The sequence below is a fragment of the Osmerus eperlanus genome, chromosome 7 (assembly GCF_963692335.1).
Source record: "Osmerus eperlanus chromosome 7, fOsmEpe2.1, whole genome shotgun sequence".
NCBI classification, from domain to species: Eukaryota; Metazoa; Chordata; class Actinopteri; order Osmeriformes; family Osmeridae; genus Osmerus; species Osmerus eperlanus.
In genome coordinates this window covers 20,999,124-21,014,372 of record NC_085024.1, presented here as the reverse complement: position 1 = coordinate 21,014,372, position 15,249 = coordinate 20,999,124, and the positions used below count along the sequence as shown (strand labels likewise).

The 15,249-nt window shown below is 51.7% G+C and overlaps 1 protein-coding gene across 7 annotated transcripts; it reads right to left on the bottom strand.

Annotated features, from left to right (window-relative positions):
• Positions 1–6,992: 6,992 nt before the first annotated feature.
• On the bottom strand, positions 6,993–14,960 carry u2af2a (U2 small nuclear RNA auxiliary factor 2a). Of its 7 annotated transcripts, none has more exons than XM_062465818.1 (12): positions 14,334–14,960; positions 13,772–13,952; positions 13,120–13,158; positions 12,278–12,384; positions 11,993–12,144; positions 10,883–10,999; positions 10,623–10,770; positions 10,410–10,489; positions 9,690–9,812; positions 9,297–9,384; positions 8,673–8,926; positions 6,993–8,562 (listed from the first exon to the last, which is right to left on the bottom strand). In XM_062465818.1, exons 1-12 carry the CDS (start codon positions 14,380–14,382, stop codon positions 8,428–8,430), a joined length of 1,473 nt encoding a protein of 490 aa, XP_062321802.1. In that variant the 5' UTR covers positions 14,383–14,960; the 3' UTR covers positions 6,993–8,427. The 7 variants fall into 7 exon arrangements, with proteins under 7 accessions (XP_062321802.1, XP_062321804.1, XP_062321803.1 ...); XM_062465820.1 differs by having other exon boundaries at positions 13,772–13,913; positions 14,334–14,959; XM_062465819.1 differs by having other exon boundaries at positions 10,632–10,770; positions 14,334–14,958.
• Between the last annotated feature and the right edge of the window lie 289 nt (positions 14,961–15,249).

The window sequence follows — 15,249 nt, the reverse complement described above, 5'->3', positions numbered from 1 at the left end:
GCGGTCTGGCAGGTCTGGTTGCTGCTGAAGTTCTTAGGCTGGGCCAGCTCCACCCAGAACTCAGTCCCCACGCCCAGAACCGTCAAGGTGACGCCACGATGGCCACGAAGAACGCCAGCTTGATCTTGCCCTCCTCACTGTCGCTCAACTTTGGGTGCCGCCTCGGAGCGCGGCCCCCTTCACGCCCCCCTTCCCCCCGCTGGCCCCCGCCACCCCGGGTCGACCGTCATCACCCCCGTCGTGCTGCACGAAGAAGTTGGACCACATGGTGACACCTCAGGTAGGCTGGCCAAGGGCGGCCGAGCACAGAGACAGGGTGAGGGGTGGAGAGAGAGGGATGGAGAGAGGGAGGGAGAGAGGAGGGAGAGAGGGATGGAGAGAGGGAGGGAGACAGGGATAGAGAGAGGGATGGAGAGAGGGAGGGAGAGAGGGAGGGAGAGAGGGATGGAGAGAGGGATAGAGAGAGGGAGGGAGAGAGGGATGGAGAGAGGGATAGAGAGAGGGATGGAGAGAGGGAGGGAGAGAGGGAGAGAGAGAGGGAGAGAGAGGGAGGGAGAAAGGGAGGGAGAGAGGGAGAGAGAAAAGAGCACGATTGGCGAGACGCTAGGAAGTGACCAGCGAGGGGTTAGGAGGGAGGGGGAAGGAGGAGGTCGAGGAAAGAGAAGGATGGGAAAGGTCTAAGTCGAGCAGCGATGAGGTAGAAATGTGAGACTAGAGGAACAGGAAAGACACAAAGGAAGGGAAGCAGGACGGGAGGACGGAGAGGCGACGAGGTTGAGATGAATTTGTGGAAAAGAGAGAAAAGGGAGGAGAGGTGGTAGAAAGAGGGGGTTTGAAGAAGAAGATCTATGAAAGTCTGGTCAGGAATTTCACCCTGAAAAAGGAGAGAGAAAAAGTAAGGACAAAGTAATCTGTTCTGACATCAAACAAAAACAGCAACGTGTTTGAAATGTGAGAATCCAGTTCAGGTGCTGAGGAAAACAGAGCTGTTTCCCACTAAACAGCATTGTGCCCCCTGGAGGTCGATGTGAACTGGCAGGTCTATAAAAACCTGCTCAAATCCCTGTCACAGTTGAGCTCCAACAGATAGCTGTGGTCACACAATGCAGATCCCATTAGATCTGAGGGGATAATGGACTGCCACAAATACCCGGTCCTGCATCGCATGTCCTGACAGATACCTTCACTCTTCTGACCCTCTGCTTTGTGTGTGTTTATGTGTGTTTATGTGCCTGCAGTCGCCTGTGGGCTTGTAGGCACAGGTAATGTGTGTGTGCTTGTGACATGTGTGTGTGTGTGTGTCAAGAGGTGATAATTCAACTGTGGACCCACTGACACACAGCAAGACTGGAGTAATTAACACGCGCACACACACACACACACACGCACATACACCAAGTCAGCCCCTGGAGGCCGGCGGGGGAGTTGGTAGAATGTTTCAAGTCAGGAACTGCAGTTGGTTCAGTTCCTTTGGGCAGGGTCTCATGCTAACAACATCTTCCAGTATGGGTTCATGTTACTATGACCTGCTACTACCCTGAATGTACTGGGTCACTAATCCAAGAGGTTTACTGGGTGACCAGTCACACAAAAAAACAAACATTCAACATAACGGCGATGTGACTTTATTTATCTATATTCCTCCTATAGATGTAGTCTGAGTTAAGAAACCACAGACTTATCTGAATACAACTTCGGTCAAGCCCAGAACTCTAGGTGTCCTTTTCATAAAGGTGCACTGAAAACTCCGCTTGACAGATCTGGCAGCCTTATTGATGAGGATCACTTACTGCATCTCAGAGTCAGGTGGCTGAGCGGTGAGGGAGTCGGGCTAGTAATCTGAAGGTTGCCAGTTCGATTCCCGGCCGTGTCAATTGACGTTGTGTCCTTGGGCAAGGCACTTCACCTTACTTGCCTCGGGGGAATGTCCCTGTACTTACTGTAAGTCGCTCTGGATAAGAGCGTCTGCTAAATGACTAAATGTAAATGACTAAATGTAAATGTGCATCTCTCTTCCAAAGTGAGATACCATCATGTCAAACGTGAACCTATTCCTCAACACGTGACAGTTCATGTGATTTGTTAAATATATGGTGTGGCATGATAAAGGTTAGTAGACATAACCCCTCATCTACTTGTACAGTCCTACTTTCCCATATCGACTGTACTGGATTTCTAACATTATAAGCAACAAGCTGCTGAAAGCTCCAGTAGGAATGATTGTTTGTTAGTACTATAAATATCACATTACATTAATTGCAACTCTGAAATGGTTCAAATGGGTGAGTAAAAGCAAGCTGTTCCCAAACTGAGGTAGCGTAAAATGGTAGGTTTTCCTGCAGAACTATTCACTGTGATCTTAGTACCGTTGGTGATGTTGAAATCTGTTCAGTCTATGTGTCTACTTCAGTAACACAGCAGTGTTCAGTTTGATCCTGATCCTGTAACAGCTTGCCTTCGCGTAGAGCGGATTCAGTGTCTGTACCGAAGGTCTAACTGCTGACATGTTTTTATGAGGAAAACATCTGTGGTCTAAGAAATTCAGAGTTCTCTTTCCCTCTCGTTTCGCTACCCAGAACCCCAGAACCCCAGCCAGCGTGACATGAGCACGCGGCTGACGAAAGCAGAAGGGAACACATCGCAGCAACAAGAAAAACGAGAAGAAGAATTCTGACCTGTTTGGTGTTTGTTGTTTTCTCAGAAGAGAGAGACGCCTGGAACTTCACAGAGGGGGCGAGAGGCGGGCGAGTTGGCGGGGTGAGAGGGCGGGAGAGTGAGAGACCAAGACAGACAAAATGTGTGTGTGTGTGTGTGTGAGAGAGAGAGTTAGGGAGAGAGAGAGAGAGAGAGAGAGAGAGAGAGAGAGAGAAGAGAGAGAGAGAGAGAGAGAGAGAGAGAGAGAGAGAGACAGAGAGGAGTGTATGTTAAGGGGGTGGGTAGAAGGTATGCACGGGTTACGGAAAGAGAGTGTAAGTGGGGGGGGGGGGGGGTGAGGGGGGCGTAGGTCCTGCAGATGATTAAGTGTGTGTGTGCTACCTTCTTCGGTGTGTGTGTATTTGTTTGTGAGTGTGTGTGTGTGTGTGTGTGTGCTGGTGGTGGTGGTGAGGTTCAGGTATATGTTCACACTCAACGCTATCTGTTTGAAATCTTTATGGTTTATTGCTAAAAGTGTTTCTGGGTGGTCCAACTGTCCCTGCTTACGTAGATAAAAACATTAGGGTTGACTGTCTGTCTGGCCGTGTGTGTGACCTGCGCGCGCGTGTGTGTGTTGGTGTAAAACAGAGAGTGAGGGAGAATGAGAGAGAGAGAGTCTATTTTAAGACAGCCACCTGTTAATGACATTAAGTGAGGGTGAAGGAGGGGCCTCTGGACTGTTTATATGACAGGCCAGCACAGCATTTCACAGCAAATCACAACACTCCGCTAATTTAGAAAGAAAGAAAGAGAGACAGAGAGAGAGAGAGAGAGAGAGAGAGAGAGAGAGAGAGAGAGAGAGAGAGAGAGAGAGAGACAGGGAGACAGACAGACAGACAGACAGACAGAGAGAGAGAGAGAGAGAGAGAGAGAGAGGAGAGAGAGAGAGAGAGAGAGAGAGAGAGAGAGAGAGAGAGAGGCACTGAGGCCGGTACAGGCTGCAGCTGAGACCTGAGAGGTGTGGAGGGGCTCCAGCTTTGCCTGGGCGGCTGCAGAGCGTGTGGGTTACACACGTGGCACAGAGGGGAGGAGGGGGGTAGGAGTGGAGGGGAGGAGGGGGGGTAGGGGGAGGAGGGGGGTAGGAGTGGAGGGGAGGAGGGGGGGGGTAACGACAACAGTTGCCTCACTGAAGGTGGGGGGTGGGGAGCGGGAGAAAATGAGAGGGAGGGAAGGCGATACTGAGAGAGGAGGAAGGAAGCAGGGGACAGAGGGCACAGGAGAACTAGTGAGAGAGGAGAGGAGGAGAGGAGGAGAGAAGGAGAGGAAGAGAGGAAGAGAGGAGGAGAGGAGGAGAGGAAGAGAGGAGGAGAGGAGGAGAGGTGGAGAGGAGGAGAGGAAGAGAGGAGGAGAGGAGGAGAGGTGGAGAGGAGGAGAGGAGGAGAGGTGGAGAGAAGGAGAGGTGGAGAGGAAGAGAGGAGGAGAGGAGGAGAGGAGGAGAGGTGGAGAGGAGGAGAGGAGGAGAGGAGGAGAGGTGGAGAGAAGGAGAGGTGGAGAGGAAGAGAGGAGGAGAGGAGGAGAGGAGGAGAGGTGGAGAGGAGGAGAGGTGGAGAGGAAGAGAGGAGAGGAGGAGAGGAGGAGAGGTGGAGAGGAGGAGAGGAGGAGAGGAGGAGAGGTGGAGAGGTGGAGAGGAGAAGAGGAGGAGAGGTGGAGAGGTGGAGAGGAGGAGAGGAGGAGAGGTGGAGAGGAGGAGAGGAGGAGAGGTGGAGAGGTGGAGAGGAAGAGAGGAGGAGAGGAGAGGTGGAGAGGAGGAGAGGAGGAGAGGTGGAGAGGAGAGGAGGAGAGGAGGAGAGGTGGAGAGGTGGAGAGGACGAGAGGAGGAGAGAAGAGGTGGAGAGGTGGAGAGGAGGAGAGGAGGAGAGGAGGAGAGGTGGAGAGGAGGAGAGGAGGAGAGGTGGAGAGGTGGAGAGGTGGAGAGGTGGAGAGGTGGAGAGGAGGAGAGGTGGAGAGGAGGAGAGGAGGAGAGGTGGAGAGGAGGAGAGGTGGAGAGGTGGAGAGGAGGAGAGGTGGAGAGGAGGAGAGGAGGAGAGGTGGAGAGGAGGAGAGGAGGAGAGGAGGAGAGGAGGAGAGGTGGAGAGGTGGAGAGGAGGAGAGGAGGAGAGGTGGAGGAGAGGTGGAGAGGAGGAGAGGAGGAGAGGAGGAGAGGAGGAGAGGTGGAGAGGAGGAGAGGAGGAGAGGAGGAGAGGAGGAGAGGAGGAGAGCGTCGCCGAGGGGAACGAGGTGGCCGGGGAGGACAGAGGAACGCACCAAGCAGCCCGGTGTAGGAAACACTCACCCACACGTCTGAAGTGGTAGGTGTGTGTGAGCACATCTATTTCTTTCACATAAACTGTGTGTGTGCACGTGTGTGTGCACGTGTGTGTGTGCACGTGTGTGTGTGCACGTGTGTGTGTGCACGTGTATTGGTTTAATAGAAGGAGAGGTTCTCCACTGAACATTTCAGATCATCAATAATACAGAATATGCTGATGTGAACCATACCTCTCTCTCCCCCCCTCTCTCCCCCCCCCCCTCTCTCTCTCTCTCCCCCTCTCTCTTTCTCTCTATCTCTCCCCTCCCTCTCTCTCTCTCTCTCTCTCTCTCTCCCTCTCCTCATCTCTGCTGTTCCTGTCAGCCCTGGGGATGCACGTTGACACAACGCCTGAGACAAGTACGTGCACATGTACATGCGTGCACGCACACACGCACAAGCATGCACACACGCCGCAAGGCACACACACACATGCAAACACCACACAGAAGCACACACGCACACACATGCAAACACCACACAGAAGCACACACACACACATGCAAACACCACACAAAAGCAGACACACACATGCAAACACCACACAGAAGCACACACGCACACACATGCAAACACCACACAGAAGCACACACACACACACATGCAAACACCACACAAAAGCACACACACACATGCAAACACCACACAGAAGCACACACGCACACACATGCAAACACCACACAGAAGCACACACACACACACATGCAAACATCTGCTGCAGTGTTCCATCTGCTGTGAATGAAGATCAATGTGAAGGTGTTGCTCAGAATGACAATGACCAGCGCCAGTCAGCAGCAGTAGCTACACTGTTCTCCAGTCGACCACCAGGGGGCGCCACAGCCGGCTGTGCTCACTGCAGCACCGCAGGGTCTGTCTGGGCACAGCTGCTGTTCTGGCCTCTCTCTCCAGGCTTCCCCCATTCTTCCCTTATTGGCGATCACCATGCCTTCAGAGGCTATGATTGGACAATGGGGGAGCTGGTTTTAGATCTGCACTCCTGTCTAGGGGGTGTTGCGTCACCCCTGGGGGTGTGTGGAGGGGGGGCAGTGATGCGGAAAGACATCTAAGGCATAGAGCTCAAACAGGGCCTTGTCCTACGACAGAGATTTATGTGCATCCTGGTGCATCTCAATGATGAATTTCCTTGTGGTTGAGGGATGGCGGTGAAAGGGCTGCATAGGCGGTTGGGCTCGTAGTGTTTAAGCAACTTACTCTCCATGACGGACACCTGCTGGCCGTGTAGGCACGCGCGTCAGCTCTGCTAGCAGCACCGCTAGCATCAGAGCTAGACCGCGGCGAGTACCCGACTGTGGAAGTCTTTAGGGAATAGCGGCACCTGTTGGAGATGGATTAGAACTACACGTCTCCACGCAACGCCGTGGACCGGTTGACGATGACATCACTGTACGGAATTCTGAGGGAGGAAGGACATCATTGGAGAAACTGACAGTGTTGTACGAAATGTGGATTCACCGATACCAATTGTAGTGTAGATCCAGATTTATCCAAGAAGGGAAATACAAACCCACACATGCCAAACGCAACGTTGTATTAGGCCTTTTTTTATTCCATTAATTCACTTGAGAAATAACATGTTCGAGGAAAACCTGAAATTAAACATTTAAAATGCTATTTTTCAGAGCTAAACGATGGATTTACATGTTTTTACTGGCGACACCCAGGTCTCTTTTTCAGTCTAGCAAACAGAAGAACAAGCGTCTGACACCTTAAAAATGTAAATAGTAGAATGGATGTTTCTAGATAGGAATACATTTAAAGGAGATATGAGAGTTGGCATCTACTGACTGTACATACAGAGACTCTATACACTATCCTGAAGGACCTGCTACTTCCAGAGAATCACCACTGACATCCTTCAGATATGTCTAAGCAAACGTGACTGTACAACTTCCACATGGGCTGAGTAAAATGAACTTTTATCCTTTCAGTGATAACATGCCATGAAGAGTCCTTAAACTACCTTCAATAGGCAAGTTATAAACATGAGCCATTGGTATTCATATTTATGTTTATTTTGTCTGGTGAGAGTGAGATGTAGCACACAAAAACAACCAGGTCCAAGAAATTTCTTGCTTCCATCCCACAAAGATCAGTTTGAAATAGGACGCAAAAAAAAAAGAATCTTACAAAGCGATGCATTAGTTACTTAGGTATTTGCCAAATTAAACAATTCTAAGCCATGAAATGCTGACATGTATAGACATATTCAAAGACAGATCGAGGGGTGACCTATTTTCTACCTTATCAGACCATGACATGAAAACGTAACATTAAGGCTTTTAGTCAGGGCTAGACAGATCCTTCCTCACTACCTATTTGATTTATGCTTCTTAAAAATCAAGAGCTAATAAAATAAAAAAACATACTTTCCCAGTTCATTAACATGTGATTCTCTCTAGCTCCTCTGCGGGGTGACAGTGAAGAGGAAAGATCACCTGCTAATAATGGAGATGGTGAAATTGACAAGATGGTGAAGGAAACTTTTTTTTGGCTTCTTTTTTTTGTTTTTTTTAAACCAAATATCAAACAAAAACACCACAACATGTGGGCACTGTTCAAACGCACCGTACTTCCAAATTCACCCTCAGAAACTGCATCTAAGATGTCGCAAGTCAGATCAGCGTAGCTAGTCAATTACAGTATTGAACAGATGAACATTGACATTCAGATCTTTACAGTCCTACATAAACACGGTTAAAGCTTCCCCTAATGACAGCCACACACACACACACACACACGTATGGAAGGATGAGTGTAGCCAGATGAAGAAACAAAACTAATTCAAACCTGAAAAATTGTTGATGAAATAAGGGCCCACTTATCAATCACCCCCCAATCCCTCATGATGTTTCTGCATCAGTGGGTGGAACTTCCAACTGTCAATCCTCAATGCCCGCAACTCCTCCCAAAACCACGTAGCCACCCTGCCTCTCCAGCCTCCGCACGCCCTCCTGCCCTCTGAAGTACTGAAACAGGCTACCCCTCTTCACTTAAATACAAACCTCAGTGTGTGGCACCCCCTCCCCCCCAATAATGACATCCCTTTCTCACAAAGTATAAAAATCGTTTAAGCCCCTCCCTTACCCATTTCTACACACAATTCTCAAAAATCTTCCGACCCCAGTAAACCCCCCCCCCCCCAAGCCCCTCCCGTTTAGTTGAATAGAAACCCTCCCCCTGCACTCGTCTCCACAGCTCCTAACTGCCCCGGAGCCTTCACCTTTAGACATTTCCTGCAGGTATGGAACAAATACAGCTTAAAAAGGTGCCTGCGGAAAAGCTGGGAAGCTTTGACACCAAAAGCCTTGGGAGTTCATCCCTGCACGAGTGCCTAAAGACACAGGCTGGAAGTCAACTAAAACCTGGGACATCCATTCCTCCCTCCTTTCTGCCCCTCATCCCCCCCTCTTCTCTTCCAGCCTCCTCTACCAGAAGTCTCGGCGATGGTAGGCGTCGGGGTCGCAGTATTTGGTCACCACCACCCGGTTGGCAAACTTCCTTCCTGTAAGCCCCTGCATGGCCTTCTGGGAGTCAAACACCGACATGAACTCCACAAAGATCTGCGCAGGAGGACGGAGAAAGAGGCAGACGGATGAAATGACGAAGAGAGGGAAGATCCAGGAACCTTGCAAAGCATGAGTGACGTTCCTGCACACACACACACACGCACCTTGCCAGTCCCAGGGACCTCCAGCCCGTCCACAGGTCTGGGGATCTCGATGCTCTTGACCTGGCCGTACTTGCTGCACTCGTCCCTCACGTCCTCCACGATCTCCTCGTACTCCTCGTCGTCCAGCAGCTCCTCAGGAGCCACCATGTTCATCAGGCACAGCACCTCCGTGGGCAGGCCGCCCATCTGGTTGACAGAGCTGTTCATCAGGCCTGGCACCTGCAGCGTCACTGGAGTCTGGTTTATACTCGTCTGTACAGAGAGAGAGAGACACACACAGAGAGGAGAGAGAGAGAGGACAGAGGCAAAAGAGGGTGCAAGAGATAGGATACAAGAGAGGAAATTAAATCCATTTAATTTGCGGTGTCTGAATATGCACATGAAGCCCTCACATAGCAGCGAGAGCTTAAAGTAGGCTTGTAAAAATAGAAAAAATAGAAATAAGGTTCATAATAACCTCCTATTGTTCGTGTAGATAGAGAGGATGGCGGGAGGGCAGCGAGGAAGATGAGAAGAAAAAAGCAATCGGTTAGACGATATATTTCACAACAAACGACACGCAACGACAACATTTGAATCTGACGTCTCCTAGCTCCTCCCTCTCGGCTCCTAGCTCCTCCCTCACCAGGGTGGCGTTCTTGGATCCCACGCTGGCTCTCTGCACCAGCAGCTTCTTGTCTCCCAGCTGCATGCCGTTCAGTCCTGCGATGGCCTGGACACATTTTACATTTAGTCATTTAGCAGACACTCTTATCCAGAGCGACTTACAGTAAGTACAGGGACATTCCCCCGAGGCAAGTAGGGTGAAGTGCCTTGCCCAAGGACACAACGTCATTATGCACGGCCAGGAATCGAACCAGCAACCTTCAGATTACTAGCCCGATTCCCTAACCACTCAGAAACCTGACACAACACGACAAACACTTCACCATCCAGCCGCCACTATCTAACCGTGGGAGTTAGACGTGAACCCACCATTGCCGAAAGTAGATGTGCGCGGGGCGCTGCCACGGTTACCTGGTCATTGAGGTTGACATCCACGTATTCGCAGAAGGCGTAACCCTTGGAGAGGCCGGTGGCGCTGTCCTTCACAAGGTTGAAGGCCTTCAGCGGCCCAAAGGATGTCAGCAGCTCCTTCACCTGGGGGGTGGGGGTGGGAAGAGAACTTTCTAGGTCACCGGAACCAGGTCACTGGAATGAAGCAGTGTTTTCTGGACCGCACTGCAGGGGAGGGGGACTGGGCCAGGTGGTCTGGGCCAGGTGGTCTGGCAGGGGGGCTGGGCCAGGTGGTCTGGCAGGGGGGCTGGGCCAGGTGGTCTGGGTCAGGTGGTCAGGCAGGGGGGCTGGGCCAGGTGGTCTGGGTCAGGTGGTCAGGCAGGGGGACTGGGCCAGGTGGTCTGGCAGGGGGGCTGGGCCAGGTGGTCTGGGTCAGGTGGTCAGGCAGGGGGACTGGGCCAGGTGGTCTGGCAGGGGGGCTGGGCCAGGTGGTCTGGGTCAGGTGGTCAGGCAGGGGGACTGGGCCAGGTGGTCTGGCAGGGGGGCTGGGCCAGGTGGTCTGGGTCAGGTGGTCAGGCAGGGGGACTGGGCCAGGTGGTCTGGGCCAGGTGGTCTGGCAGGGGGGCTGGGCCAGGTGGTCTGGCAGGGGGGCTGGCAGGGGGGCTGGGCCAGGTGGTCTGGGTCAGGTGGTCTGGGTCAGGTGGTCTGGCAGGGGAGGGGGTGCAGGGTGATGACACTGACCTGATCGTCGTTCAGGTAGTTGGGCAGGCCTCCGATGAAGAGCTTGTGAGCAGAGTCAGGCACCACCGTAGACACCACGCCTGCAGGGCACACACACACACAGGTTGAAGTTAGTCAAGGGGCATTCTATGGATGGATGTGTGCATTTCACTACTAGTGACTGTGGTTTGGGCTCGGCTTGTGTGAGGTCAGGGTGACCCTGCTGGTCTGTACCGGGCGTACCCGGAACATAGACACTGGGGTTCTCGCTCATGCCGGGCAGGGGCTGGTAGTCGTGGGGACGGCGAATCTTCAGACTCTGGCCCTGGAAGATGATGCCGTCGAACGCCATGGCCTGGGTCGTCTCATCCACAGAGCGGAACTGCACAGGACAAGACAGGAAAAGAGAGTTGAACAGATGGTTCTTCTGAGGCTCCATGGCGGGTCATGTGACAGCTTCTGGCAGGTCATGTGACAGCTGCTGTGAGACGGACCTCCAGGAAGGCAAAGTTCTTGTCCTGGTTGATCTGCACGGCGAGGACTGGGTTTCCAGGGGCCTGAGTGAGTCCGCCCAGACGCATCTGAGCGTTGAAGAAATCCATCATGGACTCCTACACACGATAGTCACAGAGAGAGGCAGAGAGCAAAAAACAAACGAGAGTTACAAAGAGACAGCAAAGCCAAACAATGATGTCTCATGCCAGAAAATACATACAAGAACATCAACATACTAGCACAGAGAACACACAAGACACATTGGCCTTGCGTACATTCTACATACAGAGGACTACAGGTTGATCAGGAAAAGTTTTCTTTCGGTAGGTGGCCCTCCAGGTGTCCCCATCTCTCCCTCCATCTCTCAGCCCCCCGTCTCTCCATCTCTCAGCCCCCTGTCTCTCCATCTCTCAGCCCCCTGTCTCTCCATCTCTCAGCCCCCTGTCTCTCCATCTCTCAGCCCCCTGTCTCTCCATCTCTCAGCCCCCCGTCTCTCCATCTCTCAGCCCCCCGTCTCCCCATCTCTCAGCCCCCCGTCTCTCCATCTCTCAGCCCCCCGTCTCTCCATCTCTCAGCCCCCCGTCTCTCCATCTCTCAGCCCCCTGTCTCTCCATCTCTCAGCCCCCTGTCTCTCCATCTCTCAGCCCCCTGTCTCTCCATCTCTCAGCCCCCTGTCTCCCCATCTCTCAGCCCCCTGTCTCTCCATCTCTCAGCCCCCTGTCTCTCCATCTCTCAGCCCCCTGTCTCTCCATCTCTCAGCCCCCTGTCTCTCCATCTCTCAGCCCCCTGTCTCTCCATCTCTCAGCCCGCTGTCTCTCCATCTCTCAGCCCCCTGTCTCTCCATCTCTCAGCCCCCTGTCTCTCCATCTCTCAGCCCCCTGTCTCTCCATCTCTCAGCCCCCTGTCTCTCCATCTCTCAGCCCCCTGTCTCTCCATCTCTCAGCCCCCTGTCTCTCCATCTCTCAGCCCCCTGTCTCTCCATCTCTCAGCCCCCTGTCTCTCCATCTCTCAGCCCCCTGTCTCTCCATCTCTCAGCCCCCTGTCTCTCCATCTCTCAGCCCCCTGTCTCTCCATCTCTCAGCCCCCTGTCTCCCCGTTAAGGGTCTCACCTCTGTGATGCCAAAGGGGATGTTGCCCACGTACAGCCTGCGGGCCTGCCGGGTCATCTGGCTGCCCACCACGGGCACGGGGGTGGGGGTTACGGCCAGGCCGTCGGGGGTCATGGTGGGTAGGAGGGCCGTGGCTGGGATCTGGCCCGCAGCTGGATGTTTCAAGAGGAGGGGGGAGGAGAGGGGGTCATTCACATCTTTCTAGACACCATCTTGCACGTCAGATCAGGTTGTTGCATCGCCAGGTTGCTGTGGTATGTTCATGACGACATCACGCTCTCTTACCCTGCATGGCTTTGTACTGCATGGGGGTGATGTGTTCGAACCCGGGCGGAGGGACATCCCAGTACTTCTTCACCTTGTTCTTCTTCTTCTCGCGGTGCGGAGAGCGGCTGCACGGGGGAACACAGAGGGGAGAGAGAGAGAGAACCCAGTGAAGCCAGTGAAGGATGCGAAGAGAGTTAGATGAAGAGCTGAGCCAAACAGGAAGCATGATGGTGAGTCCCTGAGGGGTGAGGTCACTAGCTGGACCTCAGAGGGGCTGGCTGCCTGGGTGGTGAGGTCACTAGCTGGACCTCAGAGGGGCTGGCTGCCTGGGTGGTGAGGTCACTAGCTGGACCTCAGAGGGGCTGGCTGCCTGGGTGGTGAGGTCACTAGCTGGACCTCAGAGGGGCTGGCTGCCTGGGTGGTGAGGTCACTAGCTGGACCTCAGAGGGGCTGGCTGCCTGGGTGGTGAGGTCACTAGCTGGACCTCAGAGGGGCTGGCTGCCTGGGTGGTGAGGTCACTAGCTGGACCTCAGAGGGGCTGGCTGCCTGGGTGGTGAGGTCACTAGCTGGACCTCAGAGGGGCTGGCTGTGTTCCATCTCCCTAGTGGGTGAAGGCGTGAGGTACCCTGCGTTGTGAACCTTCCCAGCTTGTCTCCCGGTTTTTGTTGATGTTGAGGGGATATATAGTGTGAGCACCCTATTTGATCTTCAAGCGTTAAGAACCCTGGGTCGGAGAACACCCCCCGCAGCCTGGTGTGTGTGTGTGTGTGTGCAGCGTACACAGAATCATAGCAAGATCACTAGAGTAACTGGAGTGTTGTGATGATGTAGAAACAGGCTCTGTTAGTTTGCTGTATTACCTTACAGCAATCTCTTGGGGTTGGTTGAGAGCGGGGGAGCTGAAATGACATTGGAAGGGGTTCACATTTCACTCCAACCAAACAATATAGCTCAAAAACAGATGTACTCCAAAGACTCCATAGAATTCAACCTATTCCTGCTCTACTGGGCCCCTCCAGATATAGACCCCTCTCTCCAGTAGTTAAAGATTAAAAATCTGAAAACACAAGGTAAACACTAGGAACTCCACCCCCCACCCCCCACCCCACCCCGCCCACCTGAAGCAGACCTGTTACAACCACTAAAATCTTTACAGATCTTGGGAAGAAAGCACAAAAATGTTAGACACTCATGCCTGGTGTGTTGAAACGATTCAGTCAGATCTAACCCTATTCCACTGAAGAGAGTGCTCCAATGACACCTTTGTATTGCGCTCCAGTCTGGACATCAAACAATTACATCGTAAAATCAAATGACAAAAGACAATAAAACATATACAAAAAAAAGAAAAACCAATAAAGTAATTTAGTATAATGACGGTCTTTTAGGTTAAGGAGGCCAGTTGTGGCGACTGACCGCTATGAGTTAAGCTGGAACACAAGACTGCATATTCCGCTATAGCCTCTAACGCTGCATGAAGACTACGGTAAGTAAGTGAGGACATTTCCAAACCTGCGTCTCTGCCGTCTCTCTTTGCTGTCCCCACGGCGATCTCGGCTACGTCTGTCCCTGTCCCTGCTTCGCCTCTTTCGCTCCCTGCTGCGGCTGCGTGAGGGGGATCGGCGGTGGTGACGGTTTTCCTTGTCTCTCTCCGCTGCAGGAAGTAAAAAACCGGTGTGTGGATGAGATGATTCTATGAAAGGGTCAAATGTTTCTAGTTTTTAAAAAGGAAGGAGCAAACAATTAAATACGACAAACGTTAGCCATCAAAAGCGTAATCTCATAACTACAGCTACTCTGGTCACTAAATCCCCATACAGTAATCTTTCCAAGAAATGAGTTTTTAGGTCGGTGTAGTTGCCAACTAGCAGTTTAACAGATTTACATTAACGTGCATAACTAGCTAGCTGGTTTGCTAGTAGATACAACCGCTGCAGCCTAGTCAAAATAATCTGGCCCGTTAGCTTGCCAGTAGCTAGCGATCCATAGGCTAGCAGTTTCGTGACAATCGCTTTACACCCTATAGCTACATTTTGACATAACTACCAAGCTAGAGCATGAAAAAATACATTACCTTGTTTGTTTTCAGACAGCTGTCTCTCGAATTCGTCAAAATCCGACATTTTCGTAGCTAATGTGTTAGCTCACTTGCAAATCCGCGAATGCAAGCCTCTTATCTGCGTTCACTGGACGGGAAGATAGCGCGTTATCGAGCTAGCAAGCTAGCAAAAATACGGCGAGCGGCACACTAATTTAGCTAAAAAGGTAGCTAGCTAGCAAAGTATTCATTTAACTAAATTGAAACAGAATAAATGTGCTACTCCTTATAAAAACCACAAAACTCAGCGTTAGGTACAGCAATATGGTCTCAAAACACGAAGTAATCGGACAAAAACAGGAAGAAAACGTGTTCGGGTGTGCTAGCTTGCTAACCAGATAAAGCAACGTCCTGGAGAACGGGCCTGCTCTTGCAGGAGTCGTGGACGTTAACTGGGTAGCTAAGTCGAATGAAACATAAGAAAATAGGTGAGCTAAATATGGATCCAAAGGTCACTACAGTGATCCACTGCAAGCCGTTGGTGTCTTGAGATACCCAAAAGCTACGTTTACAGTAAAAAATTTGATAACGTCAACGATAGATTTGGTATGCCCGCTCCTTGCTCTCCGTCTCCCAGGCACCCTGTGACACAGGAAGTTGTTGCACTCGTGACCTTTTCGTTCTCCAATGAACGGAAGACATACTTCAGTAAATCGGGCGTTCATATGTGACACTTGAGAGATGGATACTATTTTACAATTGTTTGCAGGGAAAGACTTCAAGTCAGTGAATTGTATCCATCAAAACTAGCGCACATATGCAGCCAGGTTCTTATTTATTATCAGCCAATGGTTGTAGTTTTACCATATATCCTGATTTCTGATTGGATTGAATTTTTTTTAGCTGAATTTCACCATTTCAATTTGAGCAGCCTGAATTTGGTTCTATTTGA

Coding starts and splice junctions, on each gene's coding strand:
- u2af2a (XM_062465818.1), bottom strand. CDS start 14,382: ATGTCGGATTTTGACGAATTCGAGAGACAGCTGTCTGAAAACAAACAA. Junction 12,385..13,119: donor CCCCAAGAGATTGCTGTAAG/GTAATACAGCAA, acceptor TCCCCCGTGCAG/CCGCTCTCCGCACCGCGAGA. Junction 10,771..10,882: donor AGAACTTTGCCTTCCTGGAG/GTCCGTCTCACA, acceptor TGTCCTGTGCAG/TTCCGCTCTGTGGATGAGAC.